This window comes from Grammomys surdaster, unplaced genomic scaffold, assembly GCF_004785775.1.
Source record: "Grammomys surdaster isolate TR1022 unplaced genomic scaffold, NIH_TR_1.0 210, whole genome shotgun sequence".
NCBI classification, from domain to species: domain Eukaryota; kingdom Metazoa; phylum Chordata; class Mammalia; order Rodentia; family Muridae; genus Grammomys; species Grammomys surdaster.
In genome coordinates, this window is record NW_021604655.1 from 3,156,020 (window position 1) to 3,182,043 (window position 26,024).

Genomic DNA, 26,024 nt, shown 5'->3' on the forward strand with positions numbered 1-26,024 from the left:
CAAAGAAGGAAAATAAAGAGGAAAAATAGAGGGGACAGTTGCCTAAGTGCAACAGAAATGACTGGTTGCAAAGCAGCAACCTACTGAGAACCAATGACACCAATGGTAGGATAGTAGGATGTTCAGTATAAAATAAGGCACAATGACAAATACGAATATTTAACATGGAATGTCGAGTCACATGGATGATATAAAGAGCCTACTGGGACATAAAGATTATACTGAAAAGAAAGGGGGGAAAGGGGAGGTGGCAAAGCAAACAAAACCAGCAGGCAGTGGTGGCGCACACCTTTAGTCCCAGGACTCAGGAGACAGAGGCAGGCAGATCTCTGAGTTCAAGACCAGCTTGGTCTACAGAGTGAGTCCCAGGAAAACCTGGGCTATTCAGAGAAACCCTGTCTCAAAAAACCAAATACGTGAGGGATGGATCTTTGCAGAAAGTCTATCTTTGTACAATGAACTCATGATAGTCATGTGTTCCCCCGACACAAGACCAAGGCTTGGTTGTTTTCATGGTCAGAGCCTCAGAGCCAAGACCATACAGCTGGAGGCGCTCAGAATCTCCTCCTTGATTGGAGTGGTAGCTCTCAGCTGACAAGCAACAAGCTCAGTCTGTGATCTCCAGACTCATGACCACAACAGAAGACATGACATCTCTTTTGAAAAGGGAAAATTTCAAATAAATTTGTTTTGTTTTGTTTTGCCTTTTCTTCTTCCTTAGGTGTTTTTGTTGTTGTCTGAGACCCAGTCTCGTTATGTACCCTTGGCTGGCCTGGCACTCATAACTCTTCATGTCTCAGTGGTGAGATTATAGGCCCATGTCAACACGCTTTAAAGAACTGTTTTTGTTTGTGTGTTTGTGACAGTTTTTCTGTGTAGCCTTGGCCTTCCTGGAACTCTCTTGCAGACCAAGCTGGCCTTGAACTCACAAACATCTGCCTGCCTCTGCCTCCCAAGTGCTGGAATTAAAGGGTGCATCGCCAATGCCTGACAAGAACTGTTTTTATTTGCATGGATTATTAGCATGTAAGTCATATATTCCAATCATACTCTAACCCCAAGTGACTTTTCTTGTCCTATGAACCCAACCCCCTCTTCTTTTCAAATATATTGTCCCCCTTCTACTTCCATGGATATCTGTTTTTATTTTATAATTTACCTGGTTATCTGTAACCTAGCCTGGCCTTGTACTTGTAATGCCCTTATTTCAACTGGGAATACTGGGACTACAGGCTTAAGGCATGGCACCCGCTTAATTTCCCCATTTTTAGAGCATCCTTTTCCATCTATCACATTTAAGAAAATAGGTGTGTGCATGTGTGTGTGTGTGCATGTGTACAGGAACGTGTATATACATATCTGTGTGGAGGCCAGTTTGCACCAGTGAATGCTGGGACAGACAAGTGCCTGACACAACTACCCAGTATTTGCACTGGTGCATGGGATCTGAATAATGGCCTTCAGGTTTGCCTGGCAAGAGCTTGATCCACGGAGCCATCACTCCATCTATCCATAATATTTAATGTATGTTTGTGTATTGGTGTGAGTGTGTGAGTGTGTGTGTGTGAGAGTGTGTGAGAGTGTGTGAGAGTGTGTGTGTGAGAGTGTGTGTGAGTGTGTGTATGTGTGTGTGTGAGTGTGTGTGTATGTGTGTGTGAGTGTGTGTGTATGTGTGTGTGTGAGTGTGTGAGTGTGTGTGTATGTGTGTGCGACTGTGTGAGACCAGAGGTTAATGTTGGGTGTCCTTTTCTATTGCTTCTCTACCATTGTGCTTTGTTCCCTACTTTTTAAAAAACACTTTCCTACATTACTTTGTGTGCACAGCATATGTGAAAGCATATAAATAAAACATATCATGGGAGTTAGCTCTCTCTACTCTGTGGGTCCCAGGAATCCTATTCAGATCACCAAGTTAAGTTAGCAGCTATGTTATTTTGCCAGTCCCTCTCCACATTTCTTACAAAAGGATCTGTCACTGAAGCTGAAGCCAGTGAGCTCTGGGGATCAACCTGCTTTGTCCTCCCCAGCGCTAGGGTTGCAGATGTATGTCACCTACCACATCTGTTTTTCACACAGGTGCTAGGGATCTGAACTCAATCCTCATGGTTGCATCATGGTTCCCAGACCTATGTTAGGTGGCTCACAACTGCCTGGAACTCCAGCTCCAGGGGATCTGATGCCCTCTCCACGGGCCTTTCACAGACACCTGCACTCATGTGCACACACCTTCACACACAGTGCACATAATTAAAAATGAAGATAACCCTTTAAAAATTATGTGTAAGAGCTCTCAGAGTCCCCAGAGCGTCAGGTCGGTCTTCAGCACACAGGATGACCTTCAGACTCCAGCAGACACTGCACTAATGCACAGAGACACAGTAAGAGCAGGAAACAGCTTTACCTCCTGTGGATTTACCGCAGTTAAGACAGAAACTTCATAGGACTGCCTTCCTGACTGCATGGTCACCAAGTGATGCGTCACATCAGGCACAGAAGACAGGGGCCGTGAGGATCTTTCAGTGAGCACCTCTGTGAAACAACAGGAACGTTACCTTCAATGAATCCGTAAGTACACCCACTGCTTCATCAAGCCCATCATCAAAATGCTAAAGTCTGTTCCCTGAAAAACTCAGCCTGACTCTTGTATGTTTTTCACTGTCAATGGATTTAGAAAATATTACAAAAGGAGGGTGTGAAAGTAAAAGCTTTGATATAAGAATGACCAATTTCAATATAACAATTTAAAACAATCTAATTTTCAGACTGTTACCTGGATTAAAACAGTATGAAATACAGCAAACACTGCACAGGCAGGCAGACCAGAGAATGAGAGTCAGCCCTTGAGGTTGACAACACTGCTGTTCTGAGTACTATGTCTGCGTCAAGAACCTGAGCTAACCCTGACTTCAAAATTCATCCTCAGTGTCCCTTCCTCCCTGGACTTAGCTTCTTCAAGGCCAGCAAAGCTCTCCATGCCATTTGTCTTCTCATGTGGTTTGCACTAGCACTGCTCAGGACACAGGCGGACCTGGGCAGCACATTGTAGGCCTTCACAGAAGTTACAAAAACATGGTCACTTTTACCTTAAACTGTAAAGGACAAGAATGACTAAAACACGATCTTACACCTAGTAGACATTCATCAGTGGGATCACCATGAAAATCTTTTGGAAATAGTTTTACAGATAAACCACTTAGCTTTCAAATAAGTTAGAGGTTTTTCCTAAAAGATTTGTAGCTTTTGTACGCTGCACTGGACAACGGGTGTTCACTACTGTACGCTCCTCTATTTACTCAATGGTGTTTCACACATTTCTACCAAGCTTTCACATCTCAACTAGAGCTCACGGTCCCTGTCTCCTACTTTTGTCTTTCCCATGGTGCCAGGCACACAGTAGGCACTGAATAAATGCATGCTGACCTCACCTGGTAAGTTTTTCAGAGAAGAGGGCCTGGCCTGTGTAAGCTGGGTGAAATTTCTATACCAGAGGAGGAACTGTTTCCTAGAGAGCCCTTTCTTTTCTCCAGAAGATATGGCTTTTGAAGGTATGGAGAAATTGCTTTGTATCTCCTCTGTAAAACCTGGTTATGCTCTGTTTAAATGTTTTAAAAGTTAAGCTCTTCCATAACTGCAACAGGAAAGACAGACACAGTTGGGCTAGGATGCTAAGGATTACAAATAATTTCATCTTTAAAATTTTTCTTTTTGTGTTAACATCATATTTAATCATTAAAAAAAGGGGGGGATTCATTTATCCACCCCAGAGAGTAAGTATAAATACTATTTAATCACAACATCATACAAGAGATAATATTAAGACCTCCATTTTGGAGACACTCTATTCCTTAGTCCCTAGTTACAACTTGTTTCCCCCAAATAAAGGAGAATTAAATGTCTTACCATCATCGACTCCAAGGATAGAATTGGTATTTGGTAGATTCAAGGCCTCTCCACCAAGGCTGGACTGGGAATTCATAGACACCAGGTTTTTATTGGGAACTGTAGCTTCTTCAAGCAAACTACTGCCCATGAGTGGCTCAGCTGCACAGAGAACAGGGTGTGAGAGACGGACGGCAGCCGCTGGGCCCGGGCCTCAGCTCCCGTCCCCAGCAAGCTGGCCACCTCCTTCAGAACCGTGCGTGTTTTGTCTTGGATGCCACCTCCTAGTTCACTCACTTTCAGATAACAAGAATAAACCTAGAGGAACAGAGCTAGTCCTCAGTGCTTACTACCTGTGCATGTGACCACCATCCCAAGACTGGCATATAGTAGAGATGAAATGACATTTAAAACATGGCAAAGGAAAAGAAGTTTCACCAATTTTAAAGTAGGAAAAGGGCTGTCAAAACTCTTAAATAAAAGACTTTAAATCTTCAGTTATGTAGAAATCTGTTAAGTCCATATTCCTTTTTTTTTTGAATTTCAAGACAGGGTTTCTCTGTGTAGTCCTGGCTGTCCTGGAACTCACTCTGTAGACCAGGCTGGCCTCGAACTCAGAATTCCGCCTGCCTCTGCCTCCCAAGTGCTGGGATTAAAGGCGTGCGCCACCACCGCCCAGCTAAGTCCATATTCCTTAAAGGTGAATTGTGGACCAGCACGAGTTGACCTCAATCTCATTAGGGCAGCACTGACAGACAGGGTCTCATGCACTTGGTCTGTAGCTGAGGCTGGCCTCGACTTCTGGCCCCCACTTCCACTTCTCCCGTGCTGGGATTAAAGGGCTGTGCCAATATACCTGGCTTATGTTTCCTAAGATGAGGGTCTTACTATGTTGCTCACTTCAACCTTCCAAGCAGATTTACAGGCACATACCATCAGAGAAACTGTTATTTATTTATTTATTTATTTATTTATTTATTTATTTATTTATTTAATGTGCATGTACATGTTTTTGTAGTGTTTAAACCCAGGCTCTTATACATGCTAAGCAAGCATTCTACTACTGAGCTGCATGTAAAGCCCTTAGTTGAACTTTTTATACTAACCGTTCTGGGATTTACAATTCAGCTCATTTATCAAGTTCCCTTATTTTAAAGGGAGGAACAAGAGCAATAAGAAGGTATGTTTTGAAAGCTTGCAGATGACTATTCTATGCAGCTGCTACAAACTATAAAGCTATCAAATGGCCGGGTGGTGGTGGTGGCGGCGGCGCACGCCTTTAACCCCAGCACTTGGGAGGCAGAGGCAGGCGGATTTCTGAGTTCGAGGCCAGCCTAGTCTACAGAGTGAGTTCCAGGACAGCCAGGGCTACACAGAGAAACCCTGTCTCAAAAAAACAAAAAAACAAAACAAAAAAAAGCTATCAAATGAAACCAAGTCTCTCCACCCAAAACCTAACCAGATTTCAAAAGCCAAGGCAAGCCAATGACTTGGCTGTTGAGCACAGATGCCCACTCTGAGCATCCTCCTCACCAGTTTGATCCTGATCTTGACTCCCAGTTGTCCCCAGCTGCAAGTGATGCTTTCTCATATGCACGTTTCTGCTCCCACTCTGAGAGAAGGTCTTCCCACAGACTTGACACTGATGAGGCTTCTCTCCTGCAAAGGGAACTACATTAAGACTGGACAGCCCAAAAGGCGGCTGGCAGGTCTGACAGTCTGGCAATCAAGTAGAGTTAAAGAAGGTTGCTCTTTTGACACAGACTTCTGTACAGGGGCAGGCAAGAAAGGTACCCCAGGAGGATTTAGCACATGCACTGTCTCCTGGCACTTCTCTTTCTAGACCCCAGTCCTTCCAAAACAGCCTCTTCAATGTAGTATCATGGCACTTACAGAAAATATCTACTTCCTTTTCCAACAGTCTTCCATCAACCAACAGAATACATATCTACTTCAAGGATTCATTACAAACCTAGGTTCATAATATCCCACATCCTATTTCCTGTCAAGACTCAGTGCCTTCAACATTCACAAATGATTCTTTTAAACAGTCTGTCCATAAGTCCCAACAGTCTTCATTAGAACAAAGGTCCAAAACTACTTTCCGCAGGCAAACACTCATGTCCACAGGGCAGGCAGTATAAAGGAGTGAAACGGAGAACTTCCCCAGGAGAAGGGCAGCTGTTACTCAGTTCTGGCTACTGCTGCCATGTGCTGATGCAAGCCTTGTTCTGTCAGACTGTTTGAGACAAGGTTTCTCTGTGTTGCCCTGGCTGTCCTGGAACTCACCCTGTAGACTAGGCTAGCCTCGAACTCAAGAGATCTGCCTGCTTCTGCTTCAAGTGCTGGATTAAAGGCACACGCCACCACCACCACTACCCAGCTAAGATTTTTTTTTTTCTTAAAGAGAAACTAGAACAGGAATTTTAGATAAAATCCCCCAACTTGTAAACACTGAGAACCAATTTACCAGTGGTAAACACATTACACAGCAACTTTCATTTTCTTTTTTTCTTTTTTAAATATTTGATTTTTTAAAGGTTTATTTTTATGAGTACACTGTAGCTGTCTTCAGACACACCAGAATAAGGCATCAGATTCCATTATTGATGGTTGTGAGCCACCATGTGGTTGCTGAGAACTGAAATCAGTACCTCTGGAAGAGCAGTCAGTGCTTTTAACCTCTGAGCCATCTCTCCAGTCCCCACAATTTTCATTTTCATCACTAAGAAGAATGTAAAAAATTTAATCTGTGAGCTGGGCAGTGGTGGCGCATACCTTTAATCCCAGCACTTGGGAGGCAGAGGCAGGTGGATTTCTGAGTTTGAGGCCAGCCTGGTCTACAGAGTGAGTTCCAGGACAGCCAGGGCTACACAGAGAAACTCTGTCTCGAAAAACCAAAGACCAAAAACCAAAACAAAAACAAATAAAAGCATATCTGTGGTGGGGAATCTAACATTACCTAGAAATACAGATACTTCTGACCATCTGGGAGTCCCACCTCTCAAAATCTGCCCCTCAGGTACAACAGGAAATACCCTATATATAGATTTTATTGTAGGACTATTTTAAATAGCTAATGATTAGAAAAACCCAAGTAAGTGTCACAAAGAATGATGGAAGAGAGTTATGTGCCTATATTCCTTAGAAGACTGAGGACAAGAAGATTTAAAAAAATATAGCCAGCCTGGGCTACAACAGTGAGTTCTAGGCACTCTGAACTACAGACTGAAACCCCCATTTCTATTCTTTTATTTACAGACACCTCACTCTTTAGATCTAGCTATCCTGGAACTCACTATATAGCCCAGGCTATATACAAATTCATGGAAATCCTATATCACCCTCTTGAGTGCTAGGCAATAAAACTATCTGGCCTGGCCAAAGCTTTATTTTTAAAAAGTCAAAAATGGCTGAGGATGGAGGTACATGCCTTTAATCCCAGAATGAGAGGTAGATTTTAGTGAATCTGTCTTAGAAAAAACAAACAAACAAACAAACAAAAAACCCAACAAAAAACAAACACTTCTTTTGCACTTTTTTTTCCTTTCAGATTTATTCATAAGGAAATGTGTGTGCTTCTGTGGGGTTTATGTGCATGACTTACATGCAGGTGCCAGCAATCCAGAGGGAATGAGTCTGTGAGGACTGGAGTTACATGATGGGTCCTCTGAAAGAACAGCAGTGCTCTCTTAACTATGTCTGTACTAGCTACAGACAACCCCATAAGTCAAGAAACCAATTTAATCTGCACAACAAGTAACCAAAGCACCAGTTCCTTATTCTGAAAGTTCACAGTGAAGACCGGGCATGAGAGTGCATGCCAATAGTCCCAGAACTTGGGAAGCTCAGGCAGGCGGATCACTCTAAATTCAAGGCCAGCCTGGTCTACATGGCTTGTTCCAGTCCCAGCCTTCTTGAGAAAACAAAACAAAACAAAACAAACAAAACAAATAAAATAAAAAAAAAACCCAACCAACCAAATATAAACCCAGCAAGCCCATAATGAAAAGCATTTTATTTAATTTGCCATTTACTTGTGTAAATGATAAATTGCCCTACTTCATGGAGGAAGGTCCAACATATTGAAGAATTCTAACTAACGTGGAAGAAGAGAACTAAGAAAAACTACCAATGAACCATCAAGTTATAAACCAAGGGTAGAAGGTTAAGGAAGAACCTAAGGATTTGGCTGACACCTCCTGAACCCACTGATCAGATCTGACAACCAAACCTTGCGTGGGTCTTGACGGGCGTAAGAAGTATGCAGTAAGTCTGGAAGCTGTTAGAGCCTGGCTCTTTTGCAATACAGGAAAACAAGCTATATAACACAAAAGCAGATGCTGGGAACCAACTCAGTGGTGGAGCTCTTGCCCAGCACGTGTGAGGCCCTGGGTTCAAGCTCCAACTCTGGGGGAAAAAGACATAAAAGGAAGCTAACAAATCCCGAGGATGGCACTTCTATAGGACCGTCAGAACTCAATTCTGTAACAAGTCAACCAAACAGCAGTATAAAAAGACTTACGTGCAAAGAAGACCTAATACCAAGAGCAAGCACCATTAGATTCTGTGGGAGCCTCATTTAAAAGAATCAACATCTGGGTTGAGGCTGTAGCTCTACAGTTAAATGTTCACCCATTATGGAAGATGCTTTGGGTTCAATTCCACAAAATACATAAACAAAATTTAAAAATAAATTAACTCATTAAAAAAAAATCAAATCGGGCTGGAGAGATGGCTCAGTGGTTAAGAGCACTGACTGCTCTTCCAGAGGTCCTGAGTTCAAATCCCAGCAACCACATGGTGGCTCACAACCATCCATAATGAGATTCGATGCCCTCTTCTGGTGTGTCTGAAGATAGCTACAGTGTACTCATAAATAAAATAAATAAATCTTTAAAAAAAAAAAAATCAAATCAACTAAAGTCATTTTGGAGACAACTAGATAGAACAGACCATGCACTGAATACAAGATAAAAACAAGACATATTTTTAAATTTAATAGGCATTAAAAAGTCTATCTTTTTATTCTTGCATATATCTGACTAAATGTTTGACGGTAATGTTTCCATAACATGTACAACAAAGCACTCTAGAGCCAAGCAATATACACGTGGAGTCTAAAGCTGGCCCACAAGCTATCAGTCTACCACATCAACTTGGAACCTGTCACCATATAAAAGTAGCCTATGAGCCAGGGACCTGGCTCAGCTGGCAGAATACTTGCCTAGCATGCAAAAATGCCCCTCTTGCAATCTGAGAGGCGGAGGCAAGATGATTAGAGATTCAAGATCATCCTGTGCTACATGACAAAAAACAAACCAGCCCAGCAGCGAGATCTCAACTGTGAAATGGCCACCCCTACCTGACTGCACGTCTCCACACTAACTCACTCAAGTGCTCTGCTGTGTTCATCAAAACCAGCAACCTTGCCTCTGCCTCCTCAGTGCTAATTTCTGTTGGGGAAGATGGGAAAGGAGGAAGGAGACAAATATCACTTAGATTTCTCTACTAAGCTTATAAACTCTGGCTCCTCTAGAGTATTTTTTGGGAAATTCAAGACATTTTTATCAAAAGTTAAGTCATCCACATCGAATGAGCAGTTGACAGAACCGCAGGGAATTTAGCAGGCCTCTCGGTTTCTTCTTTGTGCTGGCTACCGCGAAGTCATATCGGGCAAAGGCAGTTTCTGCAGAGCGGAGACTAAAGGAGGCCTGCCCATGGCTTCTCAGAATACCTGGACCACCACAGGTCTCGCTGCCACTGAGATCAGCCTTCCCACTTTGCCCTGGATTTTTAAATCTTCCACCAGAAGAATGAAAATGTCAATACAGGATACATCTCAAATAACATAAAAAGATCTAGCACTCATAGATCCAAAGAGAACGGTGGATTCTAACGGACGAGAAGCCCTTTGAATGCAATTATTAAGGGTCTTCATCCTGCAGTCTTGAGCTTTAGCACCTGATCAACAGGAGACGGAGTGTTTCTTGTTAGAATACTGCATACCGCCTTCCCGCCCTTGTCTCTTATTGAGGTCTACAAATGGCACAGGTTCTCGTACCTGAGTGAACCACAAGATGTTTTCGGAGGCTTGAATACTCAGCAAAGGAACGGCCACATCCCTGGGCTTCACAAAGGAACGGCTTCTCTCCTGGGGACAGAGAGTGAGACACAGGCTCGGCATTCTTCCTGAAAATGCTTTCTTCATCATCGTATCCTGCTTTCAATGACGGACTCGTTCTGGTTTAACTTATGCTATTTAATTTCAACTGGGTACCCAGCAAATGTTGCCTCTCCATGTTCTGGAATACAGACCATGAGATAGCCTTCTAATTTTTATTCTAATTTCTTTCTTGGAATAAGTACCATTTCCTATTTCCTTTTTGTTTGGTTGGTTTGGTTTTAGAGCTGTCTAAACCTGGCTGTTCTAGAGCTAGCTCTGTAGATCAGGCTGAGACCCCCTGCCTCTGGTTTCTAAGTGCTGGGATTAAAGGTGTGCGCCACCTCCAGGCACATTTACTGTTTTAAGAAAACAAAAGAAAATTATTCCATCCTAACATACTGAAAGTTATGCCAATTGGAGGAAATTATGTCTAGAACAATTGTGATTTGTACATGGGCTTCCCTTTCTAATTTCCGATACAGTGTGCTTCCTGTCACTTAGCAAAGCCGCATGAAGCAGGGAAGAGGTGCACATGCTCACTGGTGACCTGAGGTCAGTGATTACACTTTGCAAAAACACATTTCTAACAATGGCTCCAGAAGCACCTGTAGGGTCTTGGACTAAGAAGCAAGGAATCTTTGTTTTGCTTCTTTCATTCGGACACTTCTTATTCTATTTCTCGTATTGTGAGCTCTAACAAGAAAGCAGTACCTTGTGTTCAGGTTGTATTTTATCTCCTACTTATTGCTTTGTAACACTGATAGGACTCAATAAATACAACAATGCAATCTTCAGAAAGACTGGAAACAGACTGACTTGCCCATTACCTCCTGGCATCGCTAAGGTTACCTTGGACAACCTTACATTTCTTCCTACAAGGTAGGCTTCTGGAGACAGACGTCAATACTGTCTGTTCCTCATCCAGATGAGGTTGGATGTTACTGATAATGAATCAACAGAATGCACAAGACAGCGAAATTTCAGGGTCTAGTAACACAACACTGCGCCTTCACTTCTGCCCTCTCTGTGCCTTTCCTAAGCACAGGCGAGCGGAAAGCAGGGAGCAGCAAGCTGAGGCGAGGAAACTGCGGAGGGAGGGCAGAGCTGCACACCTGTGTGGATGCGTCGGTGGTTCTTCAGGTTTCCAGCTGTAGTGAACTGCTTACCACACCCAGACTCATGGCACATAAAGGGTTTCTCCCCATTGTGTGTCCTCATGTGCACCTTCAGCCTCTGCAGCACGTAAAAGCTTTTCCCACAACCTTCTGCAGGGCAGATGAAGGAGCGCTCATTTCTGTAAAGACAGTCACAAGCACCAACACCTGAGAACACTTTGTGCCGGTGGGGATAAGTCAACCTCTGACTACTCTCGAAGCAGGTAATCCAATCCAATCCAATCCAAACTGGGATATGTCAAAATAACCTGCTTTGTTAAAACTGTACAAGCCCGATCCCAGCTGCAAGGCCACACAGATCTGAGGTGATGTCCTAGGAAGATGTGCCATTCCATTATTGTTAGTAAAGGTTTTTTTTTTTTTTAAATTAAAGTTTTCTGAGACAGAGTTTCTCCCTGTAGCCCTGGCTGTCCTGGAACTCACGCTGTAGACCAGACTGGCTTCGAACTCAGAGATCCACCTGCTTCTGCCTCCCTAGTGTTGGATTAAAAGTACGCACCCCCACTGCCTGGCTGTTGTTATTTTTTATTTATTTTCATGTGTATGGGTGTTTTTCCTGCATTGTCTGTGCACTGCATGCATACCTGGTGCCTAAGGTGGCCAGAAGGGACATCAGATCCCCGGAACTGGAGTTATAGCAGCTGTGAACTGCTTTCTGGGTGCTGGGAATCAAACTTGTGTTCTCTAGAAGAGCATCCAATGCTCTAAACAGCTAGTCCATTTCTTTATTGTTAAGTTCTCAAATTACTTTGTAATGAGATTTGAGAATTTTTACTCTTTAAGATATTTAGGTTTAAGACGTCTCATTTAAACATTTATCAGGAATAAGGTAACGAGAGGTGGAGGCAAGAGAATCAGGAATTCAAAGCCATCTTTTTCTGTACAGAAAGTTTGAGCCTACATGGATCCACATGCCCAAAATAAAATAAAATACGTAAATAAGACAACACAATTCTTTCTATTAATATACAAGAGTCCTGAACCAAGTATGGGGATGCAGTTTCCTTAGTGCATGGGAGGCTTAGGAATGAAGACCTTGAGATCAGAGCCAGTGTGAGCAAACTGAGAACTTGTCTTAAAAAAAAACAAAAAACAAGAACTAGGGGATACAGCTCAAGAAACAGTGTATTTTTAGCAGATTAAAAAGCCCTGGTTTAGATCTTGGAACAACAAAAACCAGGCTCAAACAAGAGGTTTCATATTAGCTGGCATGCTGTAAACTTGGGAGGCTGAGACAGAAAGATCATTTAAGCTCAATGAATTTAAACCAACTGGAAGCACAAGATTCCATCCAAAACCAAATGAGAACCAGAAATCGTGGTCTTTTGAAACAAGGTCTCCCATGCAGGCCAAGCCGATCTCAAAGCCTTCTAGAAGCTGAGATCTCAGGCGCGTAGACATCACACCTGACGAAAGAAGACATCTCAGCCAGCACAGCTGAGCCCCTGCTTGCCTGCAGTTTATCTAGCCTCTTTATGACTGCTCACCGATGAGTTTTAAGGTGGTACTTGAAGTGAGCTGGCCACACGAACGTCCGATCACAACCTTCCACTGTGCACTTGAGCTTCTTTTCGGCTTGAGGAAGGGGCCCGGAGTCTTTGGGTTGCCCATCGCCAGAACCAAGGTGGACATTTTCTCCTGTAATAAGTGACATTTCATAATTCAGGGAAAGATCCTGCTCAGATACTCAGATTCAAATATTTCATTGCTACTGATTATTAATCAGATCTCTGCCTGTGCTTACTATGTATAGCTATGTATAGGCATAAGAGTCGTCTACATTGAGACTTACCCACAGTTGGCATGCTTGATTTCACAACACTAGGTTTCTGACAAATGTAGAGATATCATATAAGGCTGCCCTTTCACATATTTCAGAAAGCAGAATTAAAACTATTCTGTAGGACCCTGGCATGGTGGTACACCCCTGTGGTCTCACCCCTGTGGTCTCACCCCTGTGGTCTCAGCTTTTTTGGAGGGGGAGAAGTAGCAGTACGAAGAGTCAAAGTCATGCTTGACTGAGCAGTCTCAGAAGGAACCCAAGCATTTTGACCCAGAGGTTGGTACAGAAGTAACACCCAGAGTGGAGGTCTACAGAGGTGGCTTCAAGTTCTAGGTAATAAGGAAAAACTGTTGTTCTGGCTGAGTGAACTTATAGCAGGATTTTTTTTTTAATCACAGATGGCCATTCTTAAGACTTCCCATTTTTTAAAATCAACTTGTTCATTTCCTATCATTTAAAGGGTAAGAACAATCTTCTAATTTTCTATCTCACACCAGTTTGGTTATTCAATGTTAAAAAACATAAAACCTCAGATGAATTTTAAAATTTGAATCACACTTTTATAAAAGACAACATTCATAGGCATGCTGTTCCATAAATAAAGGGAGGCAGGGAGAGTAAACCACGCCCCCGTTAATTGACATGAGATCAGTTAATTAGAAATGTACGCATGCTCCATATCAACAGGTGATGCTCCTTCCCTTTCACTGTCTTCAGAATATCGTCCATCAGCAATGGAGTAAAACATTCACTGATTCTCCACGAGCATACTGAGTCTCTGTACTACGTACAAACTTCCCTCTGAAAAGCAAGAGCAGGACCTACCATACTGCACTTCCATAGCTCTGTGAACAGCTCATCACAGGCAGTTTCTCCCCCACCCACCTCGCAATCTCTTTTCCTACTACACTCACTCGCCTTGCTACAGTTAGAGAACTGACTGTCTCCGGCCAGGACAGTGCCCAGTGCCTCCTGCTGGCTAACGTAATGTTTTGTTCCATAACATTGATCTCCATTTCTAACACCCAGATTTAATGAGCAAAGTTAAATTTTAACCAGGACAAAAGATTTTAGAATTAGGAAAATCATCTCAGGAGAAATCGTCCCCAAATGGTTAGGTGAATACAGGGCACTGTGAAGTCACTATGAACTAATCATTTAAAGATCAACAAAAGTATGGAATTTTCTGTGTACAAGTTATTGTTTATAAAAATAAAATATTCTGAAATATCTGCAGAGTCCCCAAGTTTATGAGATACTATTTAGTTTTTTGTTTTTATATGAACAGTAATTAGAAAATAATTATAAATATATTCTGGATTAGCAGCAAGAGCTCCAAATAGTTGTCAACTGACAATTCTGTGTGTAATCTTGGCTTGGTTAGTGATAATATTGACACATGTAGTAATAACTTAATCATCACAGACTAATGAGAAAATACAGAAAGAGGACTAATCAGAAGAGACCTACAAATTAATGGTATGTTATGCAAATGGAGGTCTGACTAGTATGGGGAGGTTTTGAATCTACTCAGGCATGATTCTTAAGAGTAATATGTATTGTACCCAAATTTGTAATACAACAGATCTATGGTTAGGCATGAGAGTTGCACTTTAAGATGAATGTGGGGGTAGGGGAGTGTGTGGGATCCTCTGGAGCTGGAGCTACAGGTTACGATCCATCTGATGTGGACGTTAGGAAGCAGACTCAGTTCCTTTGGAAGAGCAGCAATCATCCTAACAGCTGAGCCACCTCTCAGAACCAAGACAGCCACACCTCTAAGCTGCCAGGTGACACTGCTGAGCCAGGGACAGTATTCCAAAATTATTCCAAAATGATGTCAGCGCACAAATAGTTGTACAGGCTAAGCTGAAGAGAAACACCAGACTGAGAAAGCAGCTCGGCGGGGGAAATGCTTGTCACAGCAGCATGAGGCCCTGAGCTAGGTGCCCACAGCCCATATAAAAAACACAACAGCCATGTGTGGGCAGTCCTAGCAGCCAAACGACATACCTCAGCCTCCATGTGCACATACACGCTCACAGTTTTTAAACAAAAAGTAACCAGCATAAAGCAATTAGTTAACAAATGTCAACAGTTTTAGCATTATGAGTCAGACTCAACATTAGTTTTACAACTGTATTTTTATTAACTGATAAAGCTACTTTAACTTTTTTGTTTGTTTGTTTGTTTGTTTTGTTTTTCAAGGTTTCTCTGTGTAGCCCTGGCTGTCCTGGAACTCACTCTGTAGACCAGGCTGGCCTCGAACTCTCGAACTCAGAAATCCACCTGCCTCTGCCTCCCAAGTGCTGGGATTAAAGGCGTGCACCACCACCGCCCGGCTAACTTTTTTGAGCTTTAAATATAAAATTTTTTTATAAATTTTGATCTTTACATACTTAAGGGTAATTCAAGGTTGTTGGCAATTCTGCTAGGCTCCACCCAACAGCTACCTAGCTTGTGAGGCAACCTGGCTTATAAGAACTATTCTCTCTCTCTCTCCCTCTCTCTCTCTCCCCCTCTCCATTCTCTCTCTTCCTCTCTTTCTGTCATCTCTGGCCCCCCCTTTCTCTTCTTCTACCCCCTCACCAGGCCCCCTCCCCTCCTCCGTAAGCTTCCCTTTGTACTAGGCCTGGTGCATGGTGATAATGCAACGTCTTAGGAACATCTTGGCTGGACCCGAGGAGGTGCTGTCCCTGCCACGTTACACCGCCGCTTTACAAAACACAATTGCAATTACACACAATTCAAAATACAGCCATCACGCTACCCAAACCTCTGATGGAGAAGCCTGAGAGAAGAATGACAGGAGTCTCACCATTGCTGCCGGTTTTTGCATTCTTCGCCAGCTGTGCACGAGTAGCCGCAATCAAACTGTCATGGGCCAGTTCCTGAACCCGGAGGAACCATGGGATACTACTGTCTGTGCTCTCCCCAGAGAGGAAGTCAGCCCCTGAATCCTCTGCCTCATCCTGAACAAACACAAAGTGCTCCGCTGAAGAGCCCAGACCTGGAGGAAGGAAGAGAATACAGGAAGATTAGCCAACATCCTTTTATTAGCCCTGGCCCAAAGACTTTGTGTCCTGAATTAATAGGTCTAGAACTTTCCTTCTCACTTCAAGTCTCTGTTCTTATAAATAATTAAGACATTGTCTTTCCATCCAGCCCGCAGGCTTATTGTTAACTCTGCCTCCTCTTACTTCAGAGGCAAAATGTTCCTTCCTGGCAACCAGGCCACCTAAATATTCCAATCCTGTGCCCAGTCGTTCTCTCTTGAATGCTTCAGTTAAGTTCTCCCTCACTGGGTCTAGAAAGATGGCTCAAGAGTTAAGAGTGGCTGTCATTTAGGGCAGGCTGGCCTTGAACTCACAGAGATCTGCTTGCCTCTCCTTTACAAGAGCTGGGATTAAAGGGGAGTAACCCATGCCCAACAAGTTGTTTTAATTACTGATTTTGTTTGAGACAGGGTCTCACTACGTTGCTGATGCTGGCCTCAAACTTGTTCCACTTCAGCATCATGGGCACTGGGTTTACAGATACGTACAAATAACTCCACCTTCTAACTTGTATTTCCATTCAGTCTCACTCCACTCCCTCAGATCCATCTTCCAATACCTACTATTTTTGCCAAGGCTACTAGATAGACACTGAATGTCACTCGTCCATCCTACAGCAGTTGGAATCATTTTGCATCCTTTTTTCTTAAAACACTTCCCTCCCTTGGTTCCTGTGCACCATTCTCTCCCAGTTCTATTTGCTGTCCTTCTGCCCTCTAAAGTGGCCCTTTCCCAGGCTCCCAGGCTCCCCTTCTTTCTACTTTTGTTTCACACGTACCTACATCAAAGAATGTACAACACATGTGCCACATTCCCCGGGTGTGATGAGCTGCCCAAGGGACTACTTTGTACCAGACCTCTCCTGAACCCTACATTCTTATTTTTAACTCTCTAAAGGATCCCCCTCATTAATGTGCCTCCAAAATCAAAACATCAACAGACACATCTGGAACTAAGCATCCTCCCCCAAGCCTCCTCTTGTTCTCACTACCCTGCTCAAGGGCAGCACATAACTTTCTCAAACAAGATATGATTCTGTTGCAGGGTGTAGCGACGCCTCTATCCCTGCACTCAGCTGTGTGAGGCAGAGAGATCTCATATTCAAGGCAGTCAGGGCTACACAGAGAAACCACCATGTCCAAGGAGTTTACCACTGGATGCACAGTGCCTAACACCACATGTCTCCCCACAGCAGGCAGCGTCCTCACTTTGTATACAAATTGTGCCACAGAGGAGAGGGACGATAAAAGCTAAAATGTGAAGAGCAGACTTTTCTTACATTTGGCAAAACTAATAATCAACCATCTCACAAACTTAAACAAGAGGAAATGCAGTTATCGTAGACTTTGTCCTTCTTCTATATATTGAACTGGTCACCAGATCACACAAATCCTCTAAAGTAATCAAATAAAAAACACTCTTTGCATTTTATATATATATTTGCCCCACCTCTAACTTTTTCACTTGAAAAAATGAGTGATATTCAGAAAAGACTAAACATACCTGCTCTTGTTAGGTTCAGAAGAATGAACGAAGTGCTATCGCTTGGCTGTAGATCTTGCAACAAGCTAGGTGACTCTGGTGTGGACAGGAACTCTGGGGACTTCTGTACAGTCTGAGCCCTTGTCTCTTCTCCGTCTGGGCCCACATTCACCTGAAGGCTCCTCAAAACAGCTGAAGAAGGGACCTCCTTGGAGGAATTAGCATGATTTGGAGTTTCATCTAGTGAAGGAAGAACACCATAGCTGTATACAGCACTCACCTCCAGGGAGATCACCTTCTCAACACACAGCACCTAAGAACTAAACTTCAGTTCCTTTCTAACACCCTGACAAGAGTAGACTGTGCTTTCTTTTTTGCAAATACAAAACCTGCCTCAGAATAATCACAGGGGTACAAACAGTCTGGGAAACCCCTCAAGTTTTGTAGAATAACCAGTGTGCTTCATGACAGTTTGGGGGTTACACTGAATATACATAAATCATTTAAAAGACCTGCTCTAAAGAAGTTCATGCACAGCCGGGCGGTGGTGGCGCACGCCTTTAATCCCAGCACTTGTGAGGCAGAGGCAGGCGGATTTCTGAGTTCAAGAGTTCAAGGCTAGCCTGGTCTACAGAGTGAGTTCCAGGACAGCCAGGTCTACACAGAGAAACCCTGTCTTGAAAAACCAAACCAAAAAAAAAAAAAAAAAGTTCATGCGCCGGTGGATCTCTGTGAGTTCAAGGCTGGCCTGGTTTACAGAGCAACTTCTAGAACAGATAGTCTCTACATAGAGACCCAGTCTCAAAAATCCAAAAAAGAAGTTTGTTCTAAGGGTTGGGCTAAGTGAGACTCTTCCTCAAAGAAAAACAAACAAAAAAGCTTCCAAAAAATTTTATATAAACAATTTTAAATGATAATTAACATTTAAAGAAGGGAGGAACTGGGCAGTACATCTCAATACAATTATGAATTACACTACCATGATGACATATCCAATATTTTCAGAGGCTTTCATTTATCTTTGTAAAAGGCAGGTAATACTTTTTCCTCTTTTAAACAGATGGCAAGCAAGATCATAGGAATAAAAATGGACAATGTAAATATTCTTAATATCACACAACTATAAACTAAATGCTAATTTAAAATGGTAATTCTACGCCATGTGTATTCTACCAAACACACACCAAAAAACATTTTAAAAACATAAACTTTGTACTAGCACTAGCCATCATAGCACAATATTAGAGAATGGAGACATGAACAAGAAAGTCGTGGTATGTAAATACAGCAGGATGCCGTGACTGATACCAAACAAAACCCAGCTACAGTGAGGGTGAACCTCACAAACACAGAGTAAAACAAAATACAAACACGTACTAAAGAGATCACATGACTCCATTCATTTAAGGTCCCCACACCTGACAAGATTAAAATCCTTTGCTTAGAGATGTATACAAGGATGGTCAATTTTGGAAGGCAAAAGTAATAACTACAAAAGTACAAACATTGACGATGCACAGAAGAATGGAAGCTTCTCTCTGAGGCAGCGCCTATGGAGAGCCTGGAGACTAACAATGCCCTTCCTGTCTGGTCTGAGGCAGAGCCTATGGAGCCTGGAGACTAGTGACACTCTTCCTGTCAGGGAGGGCGTTGTATGCGGAGTTCCTTATATCACTCAAGCTACACAGATGTGCCTTTGTATGTTCTGTACTCGCCATATATCACAACTAAAACACGAGGGCCAACATTACCCCTGTGGGTGGCCGCCTGCCACCAAACCTGATTACCTGAGTTCAATCTTTACAATCAGTAAGGTAGAAGGGAGCCAATCCTCACAAGCTGCCTTCTAACCTCCACACTATGGTGCATATACACACATACACATAATAAGTAACTTAGTGTAAAAAATGAATTAAAAATTGCTCAAAAGTGCCGGGCTGTGGTGGCGCATGCCTTTAATCCCAGCACTTGGGAGGCAGAGGCAGGTGGATTTCTGAGTTCGAGGCCAGCCTGGTCTACAGAGTGAGTTCCAGGACAGCCAGGGCTACACAGAGAAACCCTGTCTCAAAAAAAACAAAACAAAAAAAAATTGCTAAAAAGTTAAAAATAATATTTTAATTTTTTTACAATTTATTTAACGTTTGTATGTGTATTAATGTTTTTAGTGTGTCCGTTCGTGTGTATGTGAATGTGCACCACATGTGTGCTTGGTGCCTGTGGAGGTCAGAAAAGGACATCACATTTGGAGTTAGAGTGGCTGAGGTCCATTATATGAATTGTGGAAATTGAACCTGGGTTCCCCACAAAACAACAAGTGCTTTAAACTGCCAGGCCATCTCTCTAGCCCCAAAGATTGTAGGTTTGGTTTTTTTTTTAATTTAAAAACATGCATATCATGCATGAAATGATATACATCATACTTAGAAGAGAAGCGATTAAATTAGATAGATAGGTACAGATTCAATAGTTTATAATTTAATAAGCTAGTATTCAAGTACACATCTAAAAAAGTTAAGAAAGAAAAACAGGCCGGGCAGTGGTGGCGCACGCCTTTAATCCCCGCACTTGGGAGGCAGAGGCAGGTGGATTTCTGAGTTCGAGGCCAGCCTGGTCTACAGAGTGAGTTCCAGGACAGCCAGGGCTACACAGAGAAACCCTGTCTCGAAAAAAGAAGAAAAAAAAGGAAAAAAAAGAAGAAAAAAAAAAAAGAAAAGAAAAACAGAAAGAAAAACAGAAAGGAAGGATGGAAGGGAGGGACGGAGGGAGGGAAAGAAGAAGGAAGGGAGGGAAAGAAGGAGGAAAAAAAGCCTTTAAAAATATCATATAGGGTCAGTGGTAGCACACAGCCTTTAATTCCAGCAGACAGAAAGGCAGGTAGATCACTGTGAGTTCCAAGCCAGATCATAGATCTGGCCAGATAGATCACAGATCACAGACCACAGATCATAGACAGACCCTGTCTCAAAAAACTAAAAAAATGTAAAGAACTATCAAATCCCTTCCTCAACTCTGCTAGCTTTTATACCGTCACCTCCACCCCTCCCTGTGGCCTGCCTCCCCAGCCTCCCTGCCAGTGTTAGGGATGCCCTCCTTTCATTCTCTGTGTCCTTGGCCTCTTGGGGCCTCTGACACTCTGATTCCCCTGGGGTCCCGTGTCAGCTATGCTGACAGTCACCTACTTCAGCGCCTTCCCTTCTCAGGCTCCCTTGTCTGAGATCATGCCTTCAAAAGGGAGTGGCCCAGTGCTACAATGGCCTTTCTGCCCCACTTTCACATACATGTTCCTACGTTTAACCTCCCTAGGCCCTCGTGACCTCCATGGCTGCCTTTTGATATGACCCCTAACTTTAGTTTCTATCAAACAGGTGGAAAATCAATTGCACTCTACGCTGGGCACAGAGTAGCTAACCTCTTAGGTCTTCTTTGTCCTATCTGTAGAGAACACATTTTACCTGGTAACATTAGCCGACTGCATTCTGAGGCCTCGGTCACTGGAAGGAGGGACAAGCAAGTAATGTCTTTAGCTTCTGATTCTACTAGCCCTTGTCCCAGGGGGATGGAAGTATTCTGAACAAACTGAACCAGGAGCTGAGGAGGGGAAAACAGGTAAAACTGAGAATCAGAGGTTGCTAGGAATGAATCTCAAGTTTAAATTTATCAAACAAGTGATAATATAATTAAGTCTTGTTCCTGGTCTCAGTGATATACATAGAAAAACTAGATTAACTACATTTATCAAGGTGTTTGTTCTATAGAATAATTGATTTATAAAATTATATTAATCTCTTTTTCTATCAAAGAAAAATTATAAAAGTGTATTTTTAAATAATGAGCTTTTTTTTAAAAAACTGAACTGCACTATATCTTAGAAAGTACTTTCCTGGGTTTCAGTTCATTTAATCCTTCTATTAAATTCCTAAGTGAACATGTATTTTACAAATAAGCAATCAATCTGAAAAAACTGACTTGTTGAAGATGACATAATTAGTTAAAGTTCCAGTCTTCAAAATTAAGTAATGATTTCAAATTTAGTGACTTTTCTAGTATAGAACACAAATTTACTACAATTAAAGTATGAAAAATGATAGAAATTATAAAATGCTTAAATCTCTTAATCATGTTTAGAAAGAAGATATTTTCAATTATACACAAAATTAACAAGATTTGAGTAAATAAATATATACATATATATTACAACTATATAATATAAATATACTTCAGAAATATAAAATATCTTATTATATTTAAGTACTTTAAGTATTTCGTTAAATACTTAAATAGCAAATGTAAAAAAACTCACAAAAGATGGAAACTGAATAATAAAGTCTTTGAGAAAACATTTAGTAACAGAAAAATCATAAACTAATAGTTGTAGTAAAAATCATTTGGGTCACAAAGTCAAGAATGTTTACTATTAAGCCACTAGAGAAGTTGTTTCCTGACCAACAGTCTAAGAATAAACAGCTAAGTGGGCTCACCTCTGGTTTGGATTCTAACTCATCTGATAACATTGATTCAGCTTCTGAAATCCTGTAGCTGTTCAGGGGACTGGTTCAAATCTAATTCAGTCAATGACACCTTCCTGTTATATTCATATCCCTTTAAAAAACATTACACATTTCCTGTAAGATGCTGAACTAGGTTGGTAATCAATTTAACCTAAAATAAGGGTAAAAAAGAGAAAGATACAGCATTAAGAGCAGTAAGAAAATGCAGCTAAATAAACAAAAGCACCCCTTTATATCTAAAAAACCACAAGCAGACGTTCGGCCGATAACATCTGTTTTAAAGTAGAACAAGCCCAATAAGTATCAAAACCTATAAAAAGCATTAAGCTTTGATAAACTATCTCTACTTCTTTTTAAAATTGTATTTCTATTTCATGCATGTATAACTAACTCTTTGTGTGTCCAAGTGTCCAGAGTCCAACAGAGGGTATCAGATTCTCCTGGAGCACCATAGAGTGGATGCTAAGGACCGAACTCTGGTTCTCTGCAAGGACAGCCAGTGTTCTTAGCCACGGAGCTTTACCTCCAGTCCCCACAAGTTCCCACTTCTAATGAAGCCCTGACTGCCTGAAATCCACATACAGATCCGGCTGGCCTGCAAATGTCAATGATTCACCTGCCTCTTCCTGAGCATTGTGAGGGGTTACAGATACACCTGGCTATGAAAGGGTCTTTTTTTTTTTTATTTTTTTATTTTTATTTTTTTTGAAAGGGTCTTAAAGTATGGAAAAGGTATATTCCCAAAGATGGTCATTGAAAATATAAGACAAAGAACTGGAAGCAATTCACGACTATCTTTTAGAACCCTTAAACACATACACACAATATAGGGGATGACTATTAAATATGGCAGTGTTGCTTTGAAATAGTTATAGCTAGGGATGTAGTTTAGTGGTAGAGCATTTGCCTAGCATGTGCAAATACCTGGGTTTGATTCATAACAACACACACACACACAATATCATAAAGACCATACAACAAAAAAAATTGATTACAAAACTATTTCCCATTTTAACACTAATTACAACATCCAAAAAGTAAAAAGAAATTCACAGATATAACAGTAGTTTTATTGTTTAAAAGAACAGTGTGAATTACTCTTTTTTCTTGTTTCTAAAAGGTAATTATGCTGTTTTGATCATTTAAAAATAAGCCCAGCTGGGGTTTGGTGGTGCACACCTACAATCTCAGCACTCAGGGAGCCTGGGCTCTACAGCAAATTCAAGATCTGTCTGGGCTACTACTGTGATCTCAATGAAACAAAACAAATAGCCATCAAGTCTAGATGTGTAACTCAAGGTAAAGCACATGCACAGCATAGCACAATGTTCAAGTGCAATCATTAGCACTGAAAGCAAACAAGCAACAAGGGGTGGGGGGAGGGAGCTGCAGAGGGAGAGCGATCGGACTGTCCAGATACAGAAGCAAGGATGTTTCTTTCTCCCTCTCACCCTTCCTCTTTCCTTGCTCTCCACTGGATACTGAACCTAAGGTCTGTCTATTCATGCTAAGCATAGACCTTGCTAGTTTCCTAACCCAAAATTCCTGCCCAATTCCTCTCCACCCAGACTTTGGCACATGAGTTCACTTAATTTGGTGGAATTGCTGGTAAAATTGGGAGTTCTGCTATCCATAAAGTGAAGACAGTAAAATGTTTACCCAGGATGGAGATTTTTCCATTAACACCAGGATAGACTGGAAAGTTAGACTAAGACAGACACTAAGAAAGCCTGGAATTAGGGCCTGTTAGAGGGCTCAATTTGTAAAGGTAATTGCCACCGTGCCTGACAACCTCAGTTCCATGCCCAGGACCCACAGGACAAAAAGGGAGAACTAACTCTCACCAATTGTCCTCTGCCCCCCACATATGTGCACACACAAATAAATATATCTAATTCTTAAAAGAAATACTAGAACTAATGTTTTTTGTTGTTGATGTCTCTCCCTCGCTCTTTTTAGCAGTCTGAAATCCAACTCATAAGATGTAAATGAAATGTTCCTCTTATTTCTTACATAAAACGAAGAATCATTAATGCCCAACTTTTCTTTCCATGTACATTTTCCTTCCTCAAGCACTAAGATAGCTTAATATTGTTTATCATGTTCATGAGGGGAAGAAACCAAGGCTCAATAAATCACAGAGTTATTAAGCTGTATAAGCAAGCTGGCATGGTGAGCTGGCACAAAAGGATTACATCTAAGTTTAATCTTAAATTTCAAGGGCTTTAGTGGGGCTGGTGAGATGGCTCAGTGGTTAAGAGCACTGACTGCTCTTCCAGAGGTCATGAGTTCAAATCCCAGCAACCACATGGTGGCTAACAACCATCTGTAATGATATCTGATGCCCTCTTGTGGGGTGTCTGAAGACAGCTACAGTGTACTTACATATAATAAATAAAATAAAAATTAAAAAACTGTTAAAAAAAAAAAAAAGGGCTTTAGTGATTTCTCTTCCCAATTCCTGCTCATATAACAAGCCAAGAAATTACCAGATGTTTGTTCCGGTTAACCAGTTATCTTTAAAGTGCATCCAACTTTATGATATTCCTGGATCGTAGAATCACTAAGAAGTGAGACAATTCACTGGTGTTTAGGTGTTACCCGCAAAATCTTTCTATTTAGTGGTTTTGTTTTAATAATCTTTGAAAACAAATAAAGCTACTCTGCACGACGGCAACATGCATTTCGTAATGGAATACAGCCACACAATCCTGGTACCCAATGTATGGTTTGTATAGGTACTGAACAAACAGTTGAACTCTCAAGAAATCTGTTGAAGAACCAGGTGTGGTGGCTGGCATCTACAATCTCAGCAACGGGGAGACGGAAGCAGAAGGACAGGGGTTGCAGCTAGCGTGAACTACACTGCAAGATCATATCTCGAAAGAAAAAGAAAGCAGTGTGTTCAGGACACAGTGGCTTATCAAGTGTCCTCTGTGGACTTCATCTGTAACACGGAACCTCCTAAGTACAGCAGCCAGCAGTATAATGGAAGTACATAAGCTAGGTTTGCTAGTTCCAGTTCCATTACCTAGTCATCCAAGTTCAAGAGCTGAAATGTAAATTTCCTTCTTGCAATGCAAATCTTTTCAAAAATAAGTTTGGGACCAGACATGGTGGCACACACTTCAATTCCAGCACTCCAGAAGTAGAGGTAAGCATATCGATGTTTGAGGCCAGCCTGGTCTACATATTAAGTTCCCAGGCAAGCCAAGGCTACATAGTTGAGACCTTTTTTTTTTCTTCCAAAAATGAGGTTTCACAGAGACAGTTCACATAAAATTTATCCATTTTTAAGATTTTTAATTTTTATTTATTGTGTACGGGTATTTTGCCTACATGTTATCTGTACATCACAAGTATGCAGTACCCATGGAGGCAGAAAGCGATGGACCCTCTGGAACTGGAGTTACAGGTTATGAATCACCATGGGGGCAGGGTGCTGGGAACTAAACCCAGGTCTTCTCACACATTCTGACAAGTACAGTTAAACTGTCTTTAGTGTATTCATGGTTCCGTAATCACGCACATGATCAGTTTGTTTGGCTGCTGGGATGGGGGAGGGCTGCAAGGGTTCAGACAGGCTCTTGCATAGCTCAAGCTGGCCTGGAACTCTATATATATCTGAGGCTGGCATTGAACTCCCACTCACTCCTGAGAGTGTACTGCTTACACCTCACAGCACTGAGATTAAAGGTGTGTGTCACCATGCTTGGCTAATTTTACATTTTCCCAAAAGAAACCCTGAAGTCACTGCCCACTTCTAACGTAGTCATTATTGTGAGTTTCCATGACTTCCATACGAGTTTCCCGGTGAGCACAGAGAAAGCACTGGATAGATATCCGGATAGAGAATAAGTAACAGGACAGACGATACCCAATTCCCCACCCCCTTACTTCCGACTTTTCAATCCCAAACATTCGTCATTATTAACTGCTTGAGGAGTAATTCTGCATGTGTATCATCAGCATTTC

At 41.9% G+C, this 26,024-nt stretch overlaps 1 protein-coding gene across 2 annotated transcripts in view; it reads right to left on the reverse strand.

The window, feature by feature from the left end:
• Znf410 (zinc finger protein 410) overlaps positions 1-26,024 on the reverse strand; it is a 30,090-nt gene that overhangs the window by 2,436 nt on the left and 1,630 nt on the right. Inside the window, exons 2-11 of one of the 2 annotated variants that reach the window (XM_028771877.1) lie at positions 22,020-22,140; positions 20,994-21,129; positions 17,563-17,781; positions 15,822-16,013; positions 12,708-12,858; positions 11,158-11,339; positions 9,944-10,033; positions 5,413-5,538; positions 3,901-4,041; positions 2,402-2,529 (exon numbers count right to left, since the gene is read on the reverse strand). In XM_028771877.1, the coding sequence (XP_028627710.1) occupies positions 2,402-2,529; positions 3,901-4,041; positions 5,413-5,538; positions 9,944-10,033; positions 11,158-11,339; positions 12,708-12,858; positions 15,822-16,013; positions 17,563-17,781; positions 20,994-21,129; positions 22,020-22,052 (1,398 nt within the window). In that variant the 5' untranslated portion in view covers positions 22,053-22,140. Of the gene's footprint in view, positions 1-2,401; positions 2,530-3,900; positions 4,042-5,412; positions 5,539-9,943; positions 10,034-11,157; positions 11,340-12,707; positions 12,859-15,821; positions 16,014-17,562; positions 17,782-20,993; positions 21,130-22,019; positions 22,201-26,024 lie in introns of both variants that reach the window. The other variant, XM_028771876.1, reaches the window with a different exon arrangement.